The 18189-nt window shown below is 33.3% G+C and overlaps 1 protein-coding gene across 4 annotated transcripts; it reads left to right on the top strand.

Annotated features, from left to right (window-relative positions):
- The first annotated feature begins 6714 nt into the window (after window positions 1–6714).
- Window positions 6715–18063, top strand: LOC140873642 (E3 ubiquitin-protein ligase HOS1). Of its 4 annotated transcripts, none has more exons than XM_073276838.1 (11): window positions 6715–7007; window positions 7683–7771; window positions 10992–11370; window positions 11790–11924; window positions 12023–12198; window positions 12538–12945; window positions 13069–13227; window positions 14198–14677; window positions 16203–16337; window positions 17312–17519; window positions 17598–18063. In XM_073276838.1, exons 2-10 carry the CDS (start codon window positions 7700–7702, stop codon window positions 17504–17506), a joined length of 2139 nt encoding a protein of 712 aa, XP_073132939.1. In that variant the 5' UTR covers window positions 6715–7007; window positions 7683–7699; the 3' UTR covers window positions 17507–17519; window positions 17598–18063. The 4 variants fall into 4 exon arrangements, with proteins under 4 accessions (XP_073132939.1, XP_073132938.1, XP_073132937.1 ...); XM_073276837.1 differs by having other exon boundaries at window positions 6716–7007; window positions 10989–11370; XM_073276836.1 differs by lacking the exons at window positions 6715–7007; window positions 7683–7771 and adding an exon at window positions 7778–8368.
- The last annotated feature ends 126 nt before the right edge of the window (window positions 18064–18189 follow it).

Raw genomic sequence — 18189 nt, 5'->3', positions numbered from 1 at the left:
TATTTTTTGTGTTTTTATGTGTTTTAGTCCATGCTTGTGTATTTCACTCATTGGATTAATTTTGTAGGAAAATGAATTGTTGAATATTGAATTACGAAGCAGCTTTGTTCAAAAAATAAAATTTAATTTTAGAGAGATTCAAATTCAATCTCCACCGTTCAGAATAAATTTCAAGATGTTGTGAAGCTTCTCCAAATTTCAGCTCGATCCGACGGCTAGAACTCGAGATATGATTTTTTTAAGAAAACTGCCGCTCGAAAGAAAAATCAGGCGCCTAGGCACGTTAAGTCTGTGCAAAAATAAAATCTAGGCAGAAAGGGACGCGCTCGAGCGCTAATTTCTTTCGCTCGAGCGCGCCCTAGGATGAGAACTGCAGCGCCTAGGCGCTGCTGTGCGAAATTTTTTTAAAAATGGATTTTTGAAATATTAAATTTTCGACTTTTCGGACTTTATTTGACGGCTTTCAAATACATATAAAAGAGGGTTTTAAGACCGCATAGAGGCGTTCCAACACACAAAGAACGCAAACAAAAGGCGAGAGGCGGCTAGGCTTGGAGATTGGAGATTTTCTTCATAGTCATCAGAGTTTTTCTTTCTTTCTTTTTTTTGTTTGAATTCTAGTTTCAATTATTGAATAGTTTGTTTTCAACCAAGACGACGTGATTGGGCCGAACAAATTCATGTAGAAAACTTGGATGTTTGTTTGGGATTTTTCAGAGTTGATTTTATTTTATTGATTGTCAGATTTATATTTATCTTGTGAATAGTCTGATCAACTGTTTGCTTGCATGTTAATCGATTCCAAGTCGACAGATGAGGTATTGATTTTGATCACTTTGATAATTAACATATTGTAAAACCGACTATAAATAAAATTCGATTTCAGTGTGCGGTTTGAGTGTTAACTGAATTTTCACAAATATTTAATGCATTCAAATTTGATTAGAATTACGAAATATTAGTTCGTCAATATTTGAGTAGGTTTGATTGTTCTAGAAATAGACCTTTGAAAAAGAATGGAGAATTCCCGTGATCTAAGATTAAATATGAGTCCTGAATCAACTACGTGTTACATGATTTGTTTGGTACCTACGTGTGTCTTGGTTGTCTCGTTTTAATTATTTTTATCGTCAGTTATTTTAATTCTTATTTCTTCAGAAGTTTTTATTTTATTTTCTTATTTTAATTAAATCAAATTGATTTTTATGATTTTGTCTAGATTAAGCTAAATAATTAATTATTGAGAATTGACTGCAGTCCCTGTGAGATCGATACTTGGACTTTCTGTCCACTTTACTATTTTTGACCTGATACGCTTGTCAGTAGATATATATCACACCGATTTAGTCGGTCACTCTTCCAAGCACAACCTATATGAAATTGACATAAAATTGAAATGCAGAATGGTATTTAAATTATTGATCAAATTAGTCATTTTATACTACTTTATCCTTTTTTTACCATTAATTATTTTTTAATTTATTAAAATGACATTAACTTTGTGATATCTAGTGTTTTTTTATTTTACGGAAATGTCACTCGCATGTAAAATTAATATATTTGTTGTGATTAACGATTATTTATTTACGAAAAAACTATATTTTTAGTATTTTTAAATTTTACGATTTATTTATTCTCTTTTTGTTTTTCTTTTAAAAAACTTACTTTACAAAAACGTAATGCGTACACAAGAATACTAGTTAAATTAATATAGTATACACTTTTTAATTAACTAACTTTTAATTAATTGATAAAGTTTGATTTGATATTATCATTCTATCATAACTTAATTTTCAATAAAACCAAAATTATTAGGAAAATTAGTTTATATGGCTTTCTCTTTTTTATCCATTATATATATATTATGACACTCATTTTGTGATCTTTTATGTTTTTTTATTTATGAAAATGTCACTCACTTTGTAAAATTTGATATATTTTTCTTTCTGTGACTATTTGTTTAGACAAACACTATCTTTTTTATTTTTAAAATTTTACTATTGATTTTTTTTCTTTACAAAAAAACTGAACGAGCATGCATCATGTGCAACGAAATACTAATTAAATATTTAATTACTAGCGGATCGACTTGCGTGTGTTCTATCCCCTAGGTCAAAATAAAGAATATACTATTTTTTAAAGTTTTAAAAATTATTATGTCCTCTTTTTAAAATTGAAATAACAATGCGGAAAAATAAAATATAAAAAAAAAATGTTATAATATAGTATATAATCTATATATCTATCTATATAGATATATATAGAAGTTTTAAGTTGTCCAAAAATTTATTGTCCACTTCATTCACAACCACTAAAATCCGGCTTCGGTTTTTAGTTATTTTGGTTTTTGATTTTTCGAACCACTAAAATCCCGCATCAGGTTTTAGAGGTCGGACATGAAGTGCTCGTCATTTGTTGGGCAGCTGAAAATTTTTATATATATATACTTCATTTATGAAATATTTTGCATATATATTATAAATATATCAAATTTTGAATGGAAGTAAGTTTTCAGACGTATTTTGCTACATAAAAATGTGTATATCGTTAATAGTTTTCTCCTTACTTTTTATAACATAAATATATTTTGAAGCAAAATCGACTTTCTATATTATGTAAACAAAATAGCAAATTTTGTATTGAAAATTTCTATATTGTCATATTTATTTACACAAAAACTAGTGAAACGGATCTTTTATTTGGACTACACATGAAAAAATATTACAATTTTTGGTAAAAATATTAGTTTTTATTGTAAATATAACTAATTTATTTATAGTATTCATCATCATCTATTTTTTATTATTAATTTGTTGGTTGATTAAATTTCTTTAAAGAAATTAAATTTGAACCAGTTACTTTTGTACATTATTATAGATATATATTCATATTTTTAAAAGATTTTACGTGTCTTTGTTGAATCCGACGTTTTGGTGATAACAAACAACAACTCATTGTATAGGTATGTGCTGCCGATCTTTGTATTTCAGGAATCTACTACAACTCCTACCGCAACCATCTAAAGCTTGTCAACCGCCCTTGTCTCTCGACCGGTTGCAGTCACAAGCCTATCGACTGGTTATTCAAACCAGCAGAGGATAAATCTATCTACCGGTAGAATGCCAACTGCTTATCAAGATATCTCAAGACAAGTACTTGCAAGATCTTTCATTAAAAGCAGAACCGGAGTATCAGAAGATCTGATTGACTCTTGCATCGAGACAACAGGTTGCACTAAAATGGCAAAAACGCAGAATGGCTACAGATAAAGCATTCGACCGTTTATACCAGTTTTGGACTCTGAAAGTTGTCTGCATTTAAAGAAGTGTACGATCTCCATGCAGAATCATCAATGCATTTATGAAGCATTAAATGTGCATTCAATGCAGCACCAGAACGTTCAAAATAAAGACGTTGATGATTGACCTATATAAAGGGAAGATTGCTCAAGAAGAGGAGATAAGCAACTCGAAAAATTTCAATCACTTGTATACTATCAGAAGTCCTCATCTGATATACTGAAGCAATACTTGAGCACACTTACAAGATCATTCACTTGTTGCTCAAATAAACCCTCGCCTACAGTTTACATATCTGATCGTCAAGGATCATCTTAGGGTTTCCAAGCCTCTCGACCGCTCTGCAGTTTGAGAAGCTCAACTCAACTATACTCATTATTGAAGAGACTTGAAGCTACTCTGAAAGCTTTCACCAGTCTGATAAGAACTGAGAATCTTATCTGTGTAAATCTAGGAGTTTCGGATTAGGCATTGGATAAGTCCTAAGTCTGAAGTGGGTGTATTGCAAGACGTTGTAATAACCAAAGTCTTCTAGTGAATTCCTTCCTAAGTGGAAGAAGGGGAGACGTAGAAGGATTAAGCCTTCGAACTTCCAAAAATCGTGCCTTAGTCTTTACTGTTATCTATCTTACATATTGCTCATACATTGTGCTCTAAACTTTGCATCACTAAAACCTCTGAACTATTTCCGCACTATTTAAGTTGTTCAAACAGTTTTAGAAGTTGAGAAAACAGATTAAGTGAACTAAACTTCACTTGATCATTTTGAAAAGAAAGAAGAAAAGTTTCAGAGTGTATTCACCCCCCCTCTACCCTCTGAACCGATCCCAACAGCCTTAATTATTATTATATATATAGAATTATTTGATTTAATTATTATTTTATGGTTCTGTATTTCAAGTAGTGTTTATATATTTCAACTGTGTTCAAATTGAAATAATAATTTTTATGTATATATTATAAATACACCAAATTTGAGCCGGTAGATTGTTATATTATAGATATATAGAGTTTTGTTATGCTGCCCACCAACCATGTCTAACTCTGTGCGGTGCCCATCATGTATAATAGGTGAGTTGATCAGTACAATAGGTGAGTTGACTTGTACATGATGGGCACATAATTGGGCATAGTTGGTGGGCAGCATAACAAATATAATTTCTTTACATAAATTTAATTAACCAACAAATTAATAATAAAAAATAGGTAATTATGAAGAATACTATAAATAAATTACTTATATTTATAATAAAAAGTAATTTTTTGCCATAAATTGTAATATTTTTTCATGAGTAATCCAAATAAAAATCCGTCTCAGTAGTTTTTGTGTAAATAAAAATGACAATATATAAATTTTCGATACAAAATTTGCTATTTCGTTTACATAATTTATAAAGTCGATTTTGCTTCAAAATATACACATGTTATAAAAAATAAGGAGAAAACTATTAACGATATACACATTTTTTATGGAGAAAAATATGTCTGAAATTTGCTTCCATTCAAAATTTGATATATTTATAATATATATGCAAAATATTCCATAAATGAGGTATATATATATATATAAATTTTCAGTTGCCCAACAAATGATGTCCACTTCATGCCCGACCACTAAAAATCAAAAACCAAAACAACTAAAAACCGATGTCGGGTTTTAGTGATTGGAGATGAAGTGGACAGAAATTTGTTGGGCATCTTAAAACTTATATATATATATATATATATATATATATATATATTATATACTATCAGCTCCGATCCCCTGCACTCCAGGGTACTGAAAAATTGTGTGCGACCACAAAAAAACCCGGTAGTGGGTTTTAGTGGTGAAAAAAAAAACCACTAAAATCCACTACCGGGTTTTAATGGTCACACACAGTTTTTCTGCACCTTAGGATGCAGGGGATCAAAATTATATATACTATATCATAACATTTTATAAACTATATTATAACCTTGTTCTTTATATTTTATTTTTTCGCATTGTTATTTCAGTTTCAAAAATAGGACATAATAATTTTTAATTTTTTTTAAAATAGTATATTCTTTATTTTGACCTAGAGGCTAGAACACATGCAAGTCGATCAACTAGTAATTAAATATTTAACTAGTATTTTGTTGCACATGATGCATGCTCGTTTAGTTTTTTGTAAAGAAAAAAATAAAATCAATGGTAAAATTTTAAAAATACAAAAGATAGTTTGTTTAAACAAATAGTTACAAAAACACAAATATATCAAATTTTACAAAGTGAGTGACATTTTCATAAATAAAAAAACATAAAAGGTGACAAAATGAGTGTCATAATAAAATATATATAATGGATAAAAAATAAAAAGCCATATAAACTAATTTTCCTAATAATTTTGGTTTTATTAAAAATTAAGTTATGATAGAATGGTAATATCAAATCAAACTTCACCAATTAATTAAAACTTAGTTAATTAAAAAGTGTATACTATATTAATATAACTAGTATTATCGTGTACGCATTACGTTTTTGTAAAGTCAGTTTTTTTAAAGAAAAACAAAAAGAGAAAAAATAAACCGTAAAATTTAAAAATACTAAAAATATAGTTTTTTCGTAAATACATAATCGCTAATCGCAACAAATATATTAATTTTACATGTTAGTGACGTTTCCGTAAAATAAAAAACACTAAATATCACAAAGTTAATGTTATTTTAGTAAATTAAAAAAATAATTAATGGTCAAAAAAAGATAAAGTCATATAAAATGACTAATTGATCAATAATTTTGATTTTTACGAATTAAATTAAAAATATAATCATGATTTTACCTAAGAAACACTAATTAATGAAAAATAAATAAAAAATAATAGTTAATATAGTATTTGATTTGATTGATAAATTATAGTTTATTTTATTGATTAAATTTTGTATAAAAATGATAAATTATAATTTTGTTATTTTAATAATAAAAACAAGATATGAATAATATTATTTATAAGAGGTAATATAGTAATTTAAATTCAGTAATTTGATTGATAAACATAAATAATTAATGATTTGAGATGTAAAATAAATAATTAATTGATAAATAAATAATATGACAAAAAATATAAAATTAAATAAGATAAATTATACATAAATTAATAGAAACGCCTACGAATAATAGCTTTAGGGGTGGGCAATCGGGTCGGGTTTTTCGGGTCCCGAACCGACCCGAAACCGATCGGGTGGATAAAACGGGTAGTTCGGGTTTTTTGTCGGGTTCGGGTAGTAACCGAACCCGATATATATTTAGTCGGTTCGGTTTCGGGTAGTTTAACACTATCCGTACTACCCGATCGGGTACCCGACTATTTATATATATTTTATAAAAATGGTATGGGCTTTTATTATTTGGTTTTATTTGGCCCATTATCCGATTATTTTTGGAGAGAGTCTGTAACCTAGTAGCAGAAGTGAGAAGAGCAGAAGTGAGAAGAGACTCTCTTCAAGAGAGCCGCCGCTGCCAGCCTGCCCTCGTTCTTCCATGGGATCTTGAGAGTGTTCACTATTCAATTATTCAAAGCAATTGAGTTCTTTATTTTATCCTCAGCTTCTAAAGTTTAATCAAAGGCCAAAGCAATCGATTTCGAGTTCGTCTTTCCTCAGCTTCTTGAAGAGTTTTCTGGACTTCGACTGTTCGAGTTCATTTTTCCTCTGCTTCTATCGGCTTGCTTCTTGCTCTGGTAACGGGTAAGTGTGCTCAAGTGTTAGAATCTTTATATATTTGATAGATATTTGTGTAATCTGAAAAATATTTTCGGCCAACATGATAATTTCAAATCGTTTGAGGGAATTTGTTCATTACATTAGTAGCTTCGTGTGGTATGGGTTGCCTAGATTCTCGTCCTTACTGTTCTGGTTGGGGATTCCAGTGTTCGTTCTCTGTTTTTTTTTATTAAACTACCATACTCGTTCCTTGCCTTCTCGATTATTTAGTTCTGGTATGCATTTCTTGGACTTTGATTATGGTGTAAGGATTTATAGTATTCATTATGGTGTAAGGATTTATAGTATTCAACTTTAAATGAGTTTTGGAAATTTTTCTTTTGCATCAGCAGGATTGGTTTTCGTTGATGTGGCAGGTCTTGTGTTTTTTTAAATCTTATTAACCTTCAAATATCTGAAAGTTTCTTGTGGCTTGTAAGTTGTATGGTATATGTGTTTTGTAGTTTGAATAAAATTCAGAGCTTGAACTGTGAATTCAAGAATGGAATTGGATCGGTGATTCTGTGTAAATTGATTGCCTCTTTGCATATCCAAACATTTTGAAAAATATGTTATATTGTTTCTTCTGGACTTGGTTTGATTCTGTGTAATTTTTTTTTATTTCGATTTCTGATTAAATTTTTTTTTTTCTAAATGTAGATAATCAAATCAATACCATGAAAATTGGAGGAACTTCTGAAACTCTCTCTTCGCCAAACGTACAACCCCAAAGTGACCCATCCAAAGAGGTTAGTATGGACATTGACAATATGGCTAATGAGGTCCACGAGGATAGCAATGAAAATTTAGGTGGTCCGAAAAAACGTTCCCGGACAGTGATGTCTAGGTCAGAATGGTGGGAACATTTTGATAAATTTATTTGTGAAACTGAAAAAATTCAAAAAGGTAGATGTAAGTATTGTGGTAGGGAGATCAAAGCGAATCCAAAAATTCATGGGACTAGACCTCTTAGAAACCATTATGAATCATGCAAGAAAAAACCACATGAGGTTGAAACAAATCAAAACAGGCTCTCGTTTCAATTAATTCGAAAAGGTGATAAAGAAGCTCCTCTTGTTAATTGGAGATTTGAGCAAGAAAAAGTTAGGGATGCATTGTGTTACATGTTGATTGTTGATGAACTCCCATTTAAGACAGTTGAGAATCCTGGTTTTAGATATTTTTTGTCTGTTGCATGTCCAATGTTTGATATTCCATCACGAAGGACAGTAACAAGAGAAATTTATAAGTCATATTTGAATGAGAAGACGAAATTACAGCAGTTCATAAAAGATAATTGTCAAAGGATGTGCATTACTACTGATACATGGACATCTATTCAGAAGGTAAACTACATGTGTCTTACTGCTCATTTTATTGATGAAAATTGGAACTTGAGTAAGAGGATTTTGAATTTTTGTCCAATCTCTGGTCATAAAGGTGAAGAAATTGGAAAGAGTATTGAGAGATGTTTACTTGATTGGGGTATTGGTAAAATTTTTTCTGTCACTGTGGACAATGCATCTTCAAATGATGGCGCAATTGCTTATTTGAAAAAGAAGTTTGATAATTGGGGAAGCAATATTATGGGAGGGAAATATGTTCATGTAAGGTGTATTGCACATATCATTAATCTTGTTGTGCAGGATGGTTTGAAAGGAAATGATGAGCATTTAGCTATTTCTCGTGTTAGAGGAGCTGTTAGATATTTACGAAGTTCTCCGGCTAGGTACAAAAGATTTCAAGAGTGTGTTCAACTTGAAAAATTGGAAACAAATAAGTTGTTAACTCTTGATGTGCCTACTAGATGGAACTCAACATACCTAATGTTGGATTCAGCAATAACTCTTAAAAGAGCATTTGATGCATATGATGAAGCTGATCTTGCTTTTCGTATTGATCTTTCAAAGAAACCATATGATGGAGTTCCACAAAATAACTAACTTTGCACCACCAAACTGCATTAGATGCCACACAAAACAGTAGCATTGTGTTCCTCCCAACTCGATGAGCCAAACAAAAAACAACTTTTGCTACCATCGAAGCAACAACAAAAAAATGATAGCAGCTGTACATCAACGCGTAAAACACAAAAAACAAATTGAGAAGGCAAATAAACTACAAACAATTGCTCTTAACCCTAGCTCAGCAGTCAGCACAATAGCGAGTACGTCATAATAATATACATCCAACTTCCAAGACAAACATACGCCCTGATATCTACGAACACGAAATGCATGAATTAATTTGTGCGTGAGCACATAAATAAATGGAGAATACCCGGCGCCGAGTGTTTTCATCAAATTTCCGCCCGTCCATCACTCAACGCAGTATATTACCACAAGTAAGAGATTCTCAAAATTAACGATGGCAAAATCAAATCAATTCACTACTTTTCCTCCTCCTAGATTCCATTTTTCTTTTCCTCCATAACTAAATAAATGGAGCAGCTCATGCGTTTGGGGTACTGAGAGGGTTTTTCAAACACTTTCAGCGAAGAAGCGCCGAAGTAAAAAATGCTACATTTCAGACATTTCAGACTGTCTGTTACGATTAGGGCCCGAATTTTCATTAAATTACATTTTTTACCAAGTAAAACGGGTTATTAACATTAAAGCACTCTATTCCATCATAGGATGATGGAATAGACGGGTCGTCCCATTTACTATCTATTATTTGATTGACTAATCCTATATTATATATTGGAAAGGATGAACAAAAATCCATTTTTTGTGTGGAGCGCAGAACAAAGAAAGAAGGATCCACTTCGAACTCCAAGTGTGTTGAAGCATAAGTGAGATTCTTTTCCTCCTCCAATAAAGGACGTTCTTCCAGTCCCTCCCAACTATCCCGAGTCATAGGAGGGAATAGAGTATCCAACTTTCCTATCAGGAGAGCGAAGTAGAGGATTAAGCCCAACATATTCCTTAAATGGAAGAAAGGGAAGGTGCCTCCTTCTTTCCCTAAGGGGCTCCCACAGATAAAATGAATATTGCGCAGGCCTACTGGACAAGGATGTTAGGGCTTCCATTAGATCAAGATAAGGGCTAACCTGCCTTGTGGACAGGGGCCTCACGTATCAATCCTTAATGGTCAGCTTTAATGTTAATAACCCGTTTTACTTGGTAAAAAATGTAATTTAATGAAAATTCGGGCCCTAATCGTAACAGACAGTCTGAAATGTCTGAAATGTAGCATTTTTTACTTCGGCGCTTCTTCGCTGAAAGTGTTTGAAAAACCCTCTCAGTACCCCAAACGCATGAGCTGCTCCATTTATTTAGTTATGGAGGAAAAGAAAAATGGAATCTAGGAGGAGGAAAAGTAGTGAATTGATTTGATTTTGCCATCGTTAATTTTGAGAATCTCTTACTTGTGGTAATATACTGCGTTGAGTGATGGACGGGCGGAAATTTGATGAAAACACTCGGCGCCGGGTATTCTCCATTTATTTATGTGCTCACGCACAAATTAATTCATGCATTTCGTGTTCGTAGATATCAGGGCGTATGTTTGTCTTGGAAGTTGGATGTATATTATTATGACGTACTCGCTATTGTGCTGACTGCTGAGCTAGGGTTAAGAGCAATTGTTTGTAGTTTATTTGCCTTCTCAATTTGTTTTTTGTGTTTTACGCGTTGATGTACAGCTGCTATCATTTTTTTGTTGTTGCTTCGATGGTAGCAAAAGTTGTTTTTTGTTTGGCTCATCGAGTTGGGAGGAACACAGTGCTACTGTTTTGTGTGGCATCTAATGCAGTTTGGTGGTGCAAAGTTAGTTATTTTGTGGAACAACAAATTTTATTTTGTGGGTTCCCTTTCTTTTTCTTTTGGATTTTCGCTTACCTCTTTTAAGTGCTGGAATTCCTGTGGATTAGTGATATTTAATTTCAATGTTATGGGTAGTGTCCAGTTTCTCTTTTATTGGATTTAGATTAGTAATTGACGTCAGAGCTGTTGTTGGTTTTAGAAGGCGTTGGTACATCTGGCATCAATTGATCCGACGGAGTTATGCAATGAAGCCAAGGTAGAGCGATGCAGGGCAACTAGGGACTTGAGAAGCTGTGGGCGTTGTGTGCAGAGAATTCTTACTTCGTGTGGCCATGCTGCTTTATGTGATGAATGCCGACAAAGATGTGATGTTTGCCCCATTTGTAGGACACCCTTGCCAAAGACTAATAACGAACTTCCTTTTCGACTTTACTATGAATGTATAGAGGCAGGGTTGATCTCCAAGAGGTGTGATGACAGATTGCAAGATAAAGAAAATCAATTGGTTACTGATGTTCAACGACTCTATTATATATTTGACGTCGCCTTGGAGAATAACTTAGTATCTCTACTGTGTCATTGTATCCTTACATCATCTCTTTGTTTATGGTTGAACAAATGATTTCAAGTTTTCTCTTTGCTGATTACTCTGTTGTCAAAGGCATCTGCCTTTCTGTTTGACTTAGTAATCTAGAAACCTGTCTTAGTTTTTTAGAATATGTTTCTTATTTTAAAGTTTCAAGCTAGCTTGTTATTTCTCACCAGGGTGTTTTAACCACAATAGGTTTCTATTGTTGTCCGTTCTTCACGCTGTCAGCTTTTGTGCTGAAGCTTTCTAACAGCAATCTGGAAATTCGATGCTTTGCTAGGATAAATGTACCGTTGAGGAGTTTTACAGTACTTTTTGAGACTAATGATGGGAGCTGTTTTATGTCAATGGTTTTAGAAATGCACTGATAATTACATTGCTGGTTCCTTGTTCCTTAATAGAATCGTACAGATGTTACAGATGTATGTATGGACGAAAGTGCTGTATCAAGTGATCCAGTTATTGCTTTTCTACTGGATGAGAAGGTAGTCAAGGACTGGTGCAGGAGAACATTCACAAATATTTTGGCAGAACTGCAAGTGATTTGTATCCTAAAACTTGGTTGCTTGTGCTATTTTTTTCTTTTTTAATATTTTAAACAGGAAAAGTCATTTATATAATGTACTCCTTAACATTTATGTTAGATAATCTCTCTGTACGAGAGATGAATGTTAGGTTATGTTCACTTCTGAAAGTTTCTTCTAAGCTAGCTGGTATATCCAAGGTTCTAGAAGGTATTGAATCGTCATTTAGAGGTTCCATTTCAGCAATGATTCAGGACCTGAATCACCTTCAAGAAAGTATATTGAAGACAAAGCAGGTGAAAACATTGAAACCATTTTCATCATGTTATTGACATTCAATGTATGTCACTATTAAAAATATTCATCTCTAGTCAATAGTCACCTTGTGTAGTCTGGTCATCACATGCATTTATTTGCATATGATTGAATCCAGCATTTTAGTGCCGTGGCTCAGAATTTTTTGGTCATTGCCTCATTCGTTGGGCTTATTTGTCTGATAAGATTGTCACTGAACGAATGTTAAAAGACCTGTCAATATTGTATCCTTTTTAACCGTGGTTGGGGTTGGAGTAGACCATTGTTGAACAGATGTCTCTGTCTAACTGAGCCCGTCTGCAATTTTATGGATTCTACAGCACTTGGAGATAATGATTTGGTGCATCAGGCATCAGTTTTTGGAGAATTCGAAATCTCGATATTCTGATTTGACATCATGGCAATCATCTGTTCGTGAAAGGAAGTCTGCAGCAGTTAAGCGAGCTTGGCCTGATCCGTTGAATCGTAAATTGGAATTTGGTGAGCAGAATGTCTCTAGCCTCTTCATTGTAGACGCGCTTTCAAATCTTGACACAGAACAAGGATACAAAGGCAGAGATGATGAGGAATTAGAAGCTCTATCTTTGCAATCGAATAGCAGGAATTCATTTGCCCGATCTAGGTTACATGGAATGCAAGGCTGCTATCCCTTTGAAAATCTTCGATCAGCTGTTGACTTGCTCTTTCTGCAAGGAAATCCACATTTGGTGGTTGCAAAGCAGGCAATTGTATCCTATCTTATATTGTGTATAGCGAATCGGTGATTTTTTCATGCATAAGAATTTTTGTCTCAATAGTTAATGCAAGTTTTCTGGTATTTTTATTCTTGCCATCCTTAACCTTCGCCTCAGTTGTTGTATTTTCTATTTGATCGGCACTGGAGATTGCCTGTTGACGAATGGAGACCCATTGTTGATGACTTTGCTGTCACATTCAGTATAACCCGACACTGTTTGCTGGAATCTTCTATTTTCTATCTTCTGGATGACCATACTGATGAAGCATTGAAGGTAAACTTTCATGTCTTTCTTAGTTGAGGTGAATCATCCTCTTTTTGTTGTTTTGGAAAATACAAAGCAGACTTGATGATTTTGTGACCATACCAGCATCAATGATGTTGGCTAGCTTAGTTTGAGACTTTGAGTATGAAAAAGTGGGTGTGTAGTTCATGATCTAGTGCTTCATGAGATGTCTGAATAATTCTATATGATGATTTATCAACTGTTTACACGTAATGCTCCATTTCCCTGGTCTCAGGTTTTGGTTTGTTCTCATGAAATAATCAGCTGTTTTTCTCAGCACTTGCCATTGCGTGATCGAATTTTCTGTACCACATTTTAGAATGGATCCTTGAGAGTTTTATTTCTTGTGAACCATACTTTTACACATATTTTATTTGTTAGGTGGTTAGGCCGAATGAGGAACAGTTGATGCAAACGAGGAAAAGGGCTCACAATCATTTAATGACAATAACCAGCATTATTTTTCTCATTGAGCTACGATCTAAATCTCAAAAATCTTTATTACTCAAAATGTCCTCGGACCTTGGACTTTAACAGATATGGTAGCATCTGAACCGGTGGTTCAAGTAAATCAATTTATATGAGTAATACATTACAAGGAATTAAAATCTATAGGTTCATGCAAGTAGATTATGAAGACTGCCTCATGGATAACACACAGTTTTGAGAATCAAGTCCTCTACTTTTCTATGTGTGGGTAGTGTGGTGAGTGGTGACCCCAGTTTTCTTCCACAAGCATTTTGGTTATTTGTTTTGACAAATAACATAACTTTATGGATGTCACTGAGTAGACCGTTTCGTGATGGAAATGGTTCTGCTTTTCTTTCTTTAATTATAATTATATCTGTGTATGTTTCCAGGTATCAATGTAAATTTTCTATTTTCTTTCATAATTGCGTTAGATGTTCTCAATCTATTATTTTTTGCTCTGATTATATTTTACAAATTGATTCACTAGGAAGCAATTTGCCTTCTTCCTGAAATTGCGGGCCCAACTATTCATCCTAAGATTGCCATGGCTTTATTAGAAAGGCAGAATCCTGATGCAGCTCTCATGGCTTTGAGGTGGTCTGGACGAGATGGGGGAGCAACATTAGTTTCACTTGAGGAGGCTCTCACAGCGGTTCGAGTTCGAGTGGAGTGTGGGCTTTTGACTGAAGCATTTATGTGTCAGAGAATGATTTGCACAAAAATGAAGGATGAGAAACATATCTGTGCTTCGGGTGAAGTAAATGATCAGTCGGATTGGCTTTTCTGGGTGGAGGTTTTAGTGACCGAAATTTGTTGTCTTTGCATTAGGAGGAACTTGATTGATCGAATGATTGAGTTGCCTTGGAACTCTGATGAGGAGAAACATCTTCATAAATGCCTTTTTGATTTTGTGACAGATGATCCTTCATCAGTTGTGGGTAGTCTCCTGGTTGTTTTCTATCTACAGGTATTTCTAATTTTTTTCTAGGTTTTTTTAGCAACATTTTTATATAGGTTTTAGCATACTATTCATGTGCCTTATCTTGTAGCTCTCTTGTCTGTGGCAATAGAAATTCTGACTTATTGGCTTGGTTTTTAGAAATTTGAGTCATAATGTCATTGGCTTGTTAACATAATTTTTTAAACTTTAACAGTTAAACTATTATTACGAAGCTATATGGAGAGGGAGTTTCTTATTTGTCCCAGGATGCCAATAGCATGAAAAGTGATAACAAAGCTTTAAAGTAATTGTACTTAATTATTATTTGAATGCATCTTAAAATTTTCAGATCAACTCTATTTGGTTGGAAACTATGTTGATTGATGCTATAATCATGTCCTATTCTATAGTGTTTGTATGATTCTATCTGAATTAAAAAGGTACTGCGTGAGAAAGAACCCAAATAGTTGGTTTCCAGCCTTACTGCTGCTGTTTGATTGTTCGTCTGGCTTAGGGCCAATACCCAACTGAAGTTCTTTATTTATTTTATTTTACCCGTTGATTGTCCTACAATTTTATTAATCCCTAACATTAACCCACTTGAGTTTTGTCACTTGAATCCCCTAAGAAAGTTTTATGTCATTTATTTAAAGTGTAGTGCAGGACTGCAGGTGGAAATTGAATTCTTTATTGTATTAGTCTTAACTTATTGGGGAAAAAGAAAAGAAACACAAATGGTCGATGCAACTTGCAAAAATTTAAATTCTCTGGCAATGTGAGCAACAATTGCTTTTGCTTTGCTTGGAAGTTGAAAAATTTGCAGAGTTTCTCTGTTCTAATTTCGAGTTTAGTCATCTGGATGATGAAATCTTTGAGTAATAGGCATGGAACAGAATTGACTAGGCATGGAACAGAATTGACTTTTGGTTTGAAAAGCCTAAAGTTCAGAAATTGATGAGAGAGGACGTGAATGTCAATGCGTAAGGCCTAGCTATCCTGAATCTATGCCAAAAAACTACCATCCCATAAAAATAAATTTGGTTCCTATCTCATCTGACGCGAATGGAATAAAATCAAATTCTAAATTTTGGTGTCCAAACCAGTTTAATTCTCCATTGTTTTCCTTATCCATCTGGATTATCCGACATTAAGTTATCCTGGAAAAGGATGGAAAATTTTTAATTCATAATTGCTGGTGGATATGGTTTGAAATTGTGAAACTGGAAAACGTTTGGCAAATTATCTACATGTACAATTGTACATGAGTGCAAGTGCATTTTCAGTGTTAAATTCGAAGTTTCTATAAATCCTTAGTTCTTTTGAAAAGTTTTTGTGGTTACATCTGATTTGTAGCTTCTATCCCTTAAGTCTGTGCCATCATCACACATGGGTTGTTGTGAACTTAGCATTTAATTGTGCTTCTTCATTCCTCGGTCAGCTATGCATTAATCATTATTTTGATGGGATTTAGCGTTACTTTATGTATCAGTGACCAAATTTTGGTCACGACATTGTTAACCACCACTTATATGTCCTTCATTTACTAATGCAGCGCTATCGGTACACTGAAGCATACCAAGTGGATTGTAAGCTTCAGGCTTTGGAGGAAGACTTCATTTCAAAAAGCCAGGAAGATGAAATCACATTTAAGATGAAATTAGCAAGCCACTGGAGGAAGGGATTGGTTGTGAGTGATCTATCTTTTTCTTTTCCCCCAGTAATACGAATTTTGCATGTCAAGAAATCTTCTACTATGTCAATTTTAAGGCAATTCAGGAGAAACGAAAATAAGGAACCATCGAACCCAAGATATGTCCACTACTCCACTTTATATGAAAACGGTGTTGTGCTTTGCGTGAATATTATCCTTAGAGCTGATTGCTGACCAAGCTCTCACATCTAGTTTATCGTAAAGTTGGAATAAGTATTTGATCTGTTTTTGGCTATATGAAGATACGTTTGCCATCCATTTTTGTTGGTTTTGTTGATTTTTAAATTTTGCTAACTTGTTGGTTTTAGCTTGTAAATTGTGGACAAATACATGGGAAGTCCTCTTCATTTGTTTTTTTTATAAAAAAACTCACTCATCACATAAAAAAAAAATAAAAAATAAAAAAATCTCACTCATCACATAACTATCCCTTCTACAAAAAACTCGTTAACTTGTTCAAAATGAACACTTTTCCTCAAAATATTGAAGGCTTGAAACAGAAGAGAAAAAAAGTAAATTTAGAGTCGCAGCTTTCTTAATTAAATTTAGCCTGGCTAGATTGACAATAATTTCAGGGACCCTTGTCTATATTCATATCGAATTTATCAAAGGTCTTCAGCGGAAATCTGTTTCTCATTTGGTTCTTAAGTTTTCACCTGAAATCATCAAATTCCAAAGAAACAAGTGTAAAATTTGGTCGTTCCTATGTTTGCTTCTCCCATTGACATTTACGAAATGCTACAAAGTTTTGCAGATGTACACTTAATATTTGAAGTTTCAAATACGTCATTTCTTTTTCCCTTTAAAAATTTATGCCTGGTGGGACATGATTGCGACTCTAGCAGCTTATTGGGATGTGCAATTGATTTTTTGGTTTGAAATTGGGGATTTGAGGGCACTCCTGGAGACTGATATTTTTATGAACCAAATTTCGGGTTTCTTAATTGCAGGACAGAGGTGTGGAATTATTGCCAGACGTTCTCCAGCAACAGATGAAGGCTGGAAGTTTCCCTGATATTGGTGGTGAAAATAGACCAGCAAAATCCAATCTTCCTAACACTCAAGAACCAATTTTGAGCAGTCTGTTGTTTAAAAATCCGGAACTGCACCAGGAGGGCAACGGCTTTGCCTCTGTTCAACATTAACCAAAGTCCAAAAGTATGAGTTTTATCTAAAGTTGATCTGTGAATTTGATTTAACACAACTTTTTTCTTATACTTCTTGTTCCCCTTACAGGAGGATTTTTCTTGAAACTGAAAACTTGATGCCCACTCTCTTGAGTTGAGTTCCATCTTTCTATACTTCTGGAATAACTGCCGCAAGTCATATGCCCAACGAATTCGACAAAAACTTTCAAAGATTGAAAATTTTGGGGATGAGTCGGTAGGAGCGTTTTAAAACTCGCCTCTCTTGTATTGGAAAAGGTAATGCCACTAGACCTAAAGGTTTTGTGGTTGTGTAATAAGTGAATATTTGTTTGGTTTTCAGATGAATAATCCAGATTTTCATCTGAGTGAGCATCCATTAAATTAGTTTTTATTTTCATTGGAGAATAGGAATTGCTAACGATCATGTTTTAAGACAGTTTTGAGGTTCGTGAATTTTTAAGATTTGGTACCGTAATTTATAGTTGGTTTGATTTAAAATAGCGGAGAAATGAGGATATTGTATGCAGAAAATGTGTGATCAATTTTAACGTATATAGAAGTTACTTTTATTGATTTTAATTGTTATCGTATTTATAGATTGTCTATATGTATTAAATTTTAATATGAAGTATAATAAATTTTTATGAGTATAATTTTGTTTAATATTTTCTCTATTTATT

The sequence above is a fragment of the Henckelia pumila genome, unplaced genomic scaffold, assembly GCF_033568475.1.
Source record: "Henckelia pumila isolate YLH828 unplaced genomic scaffold, ASM3356847v2 CTG_80:::fragment_1, whole genome shotgun sequence".
NCBI classification, from domain to species: Eukaryota; Viridiplantae; Streptophyta; class Magnoliopsida; order Lamiales; family Gesneriaceae; genus Henckelia; species Henckelia pumila.
The sequence above is the reverse complement of the archived record's forward strand: the minus strand, read 5'-3'. Positions and strand labels throughout refer to the sequence as shown.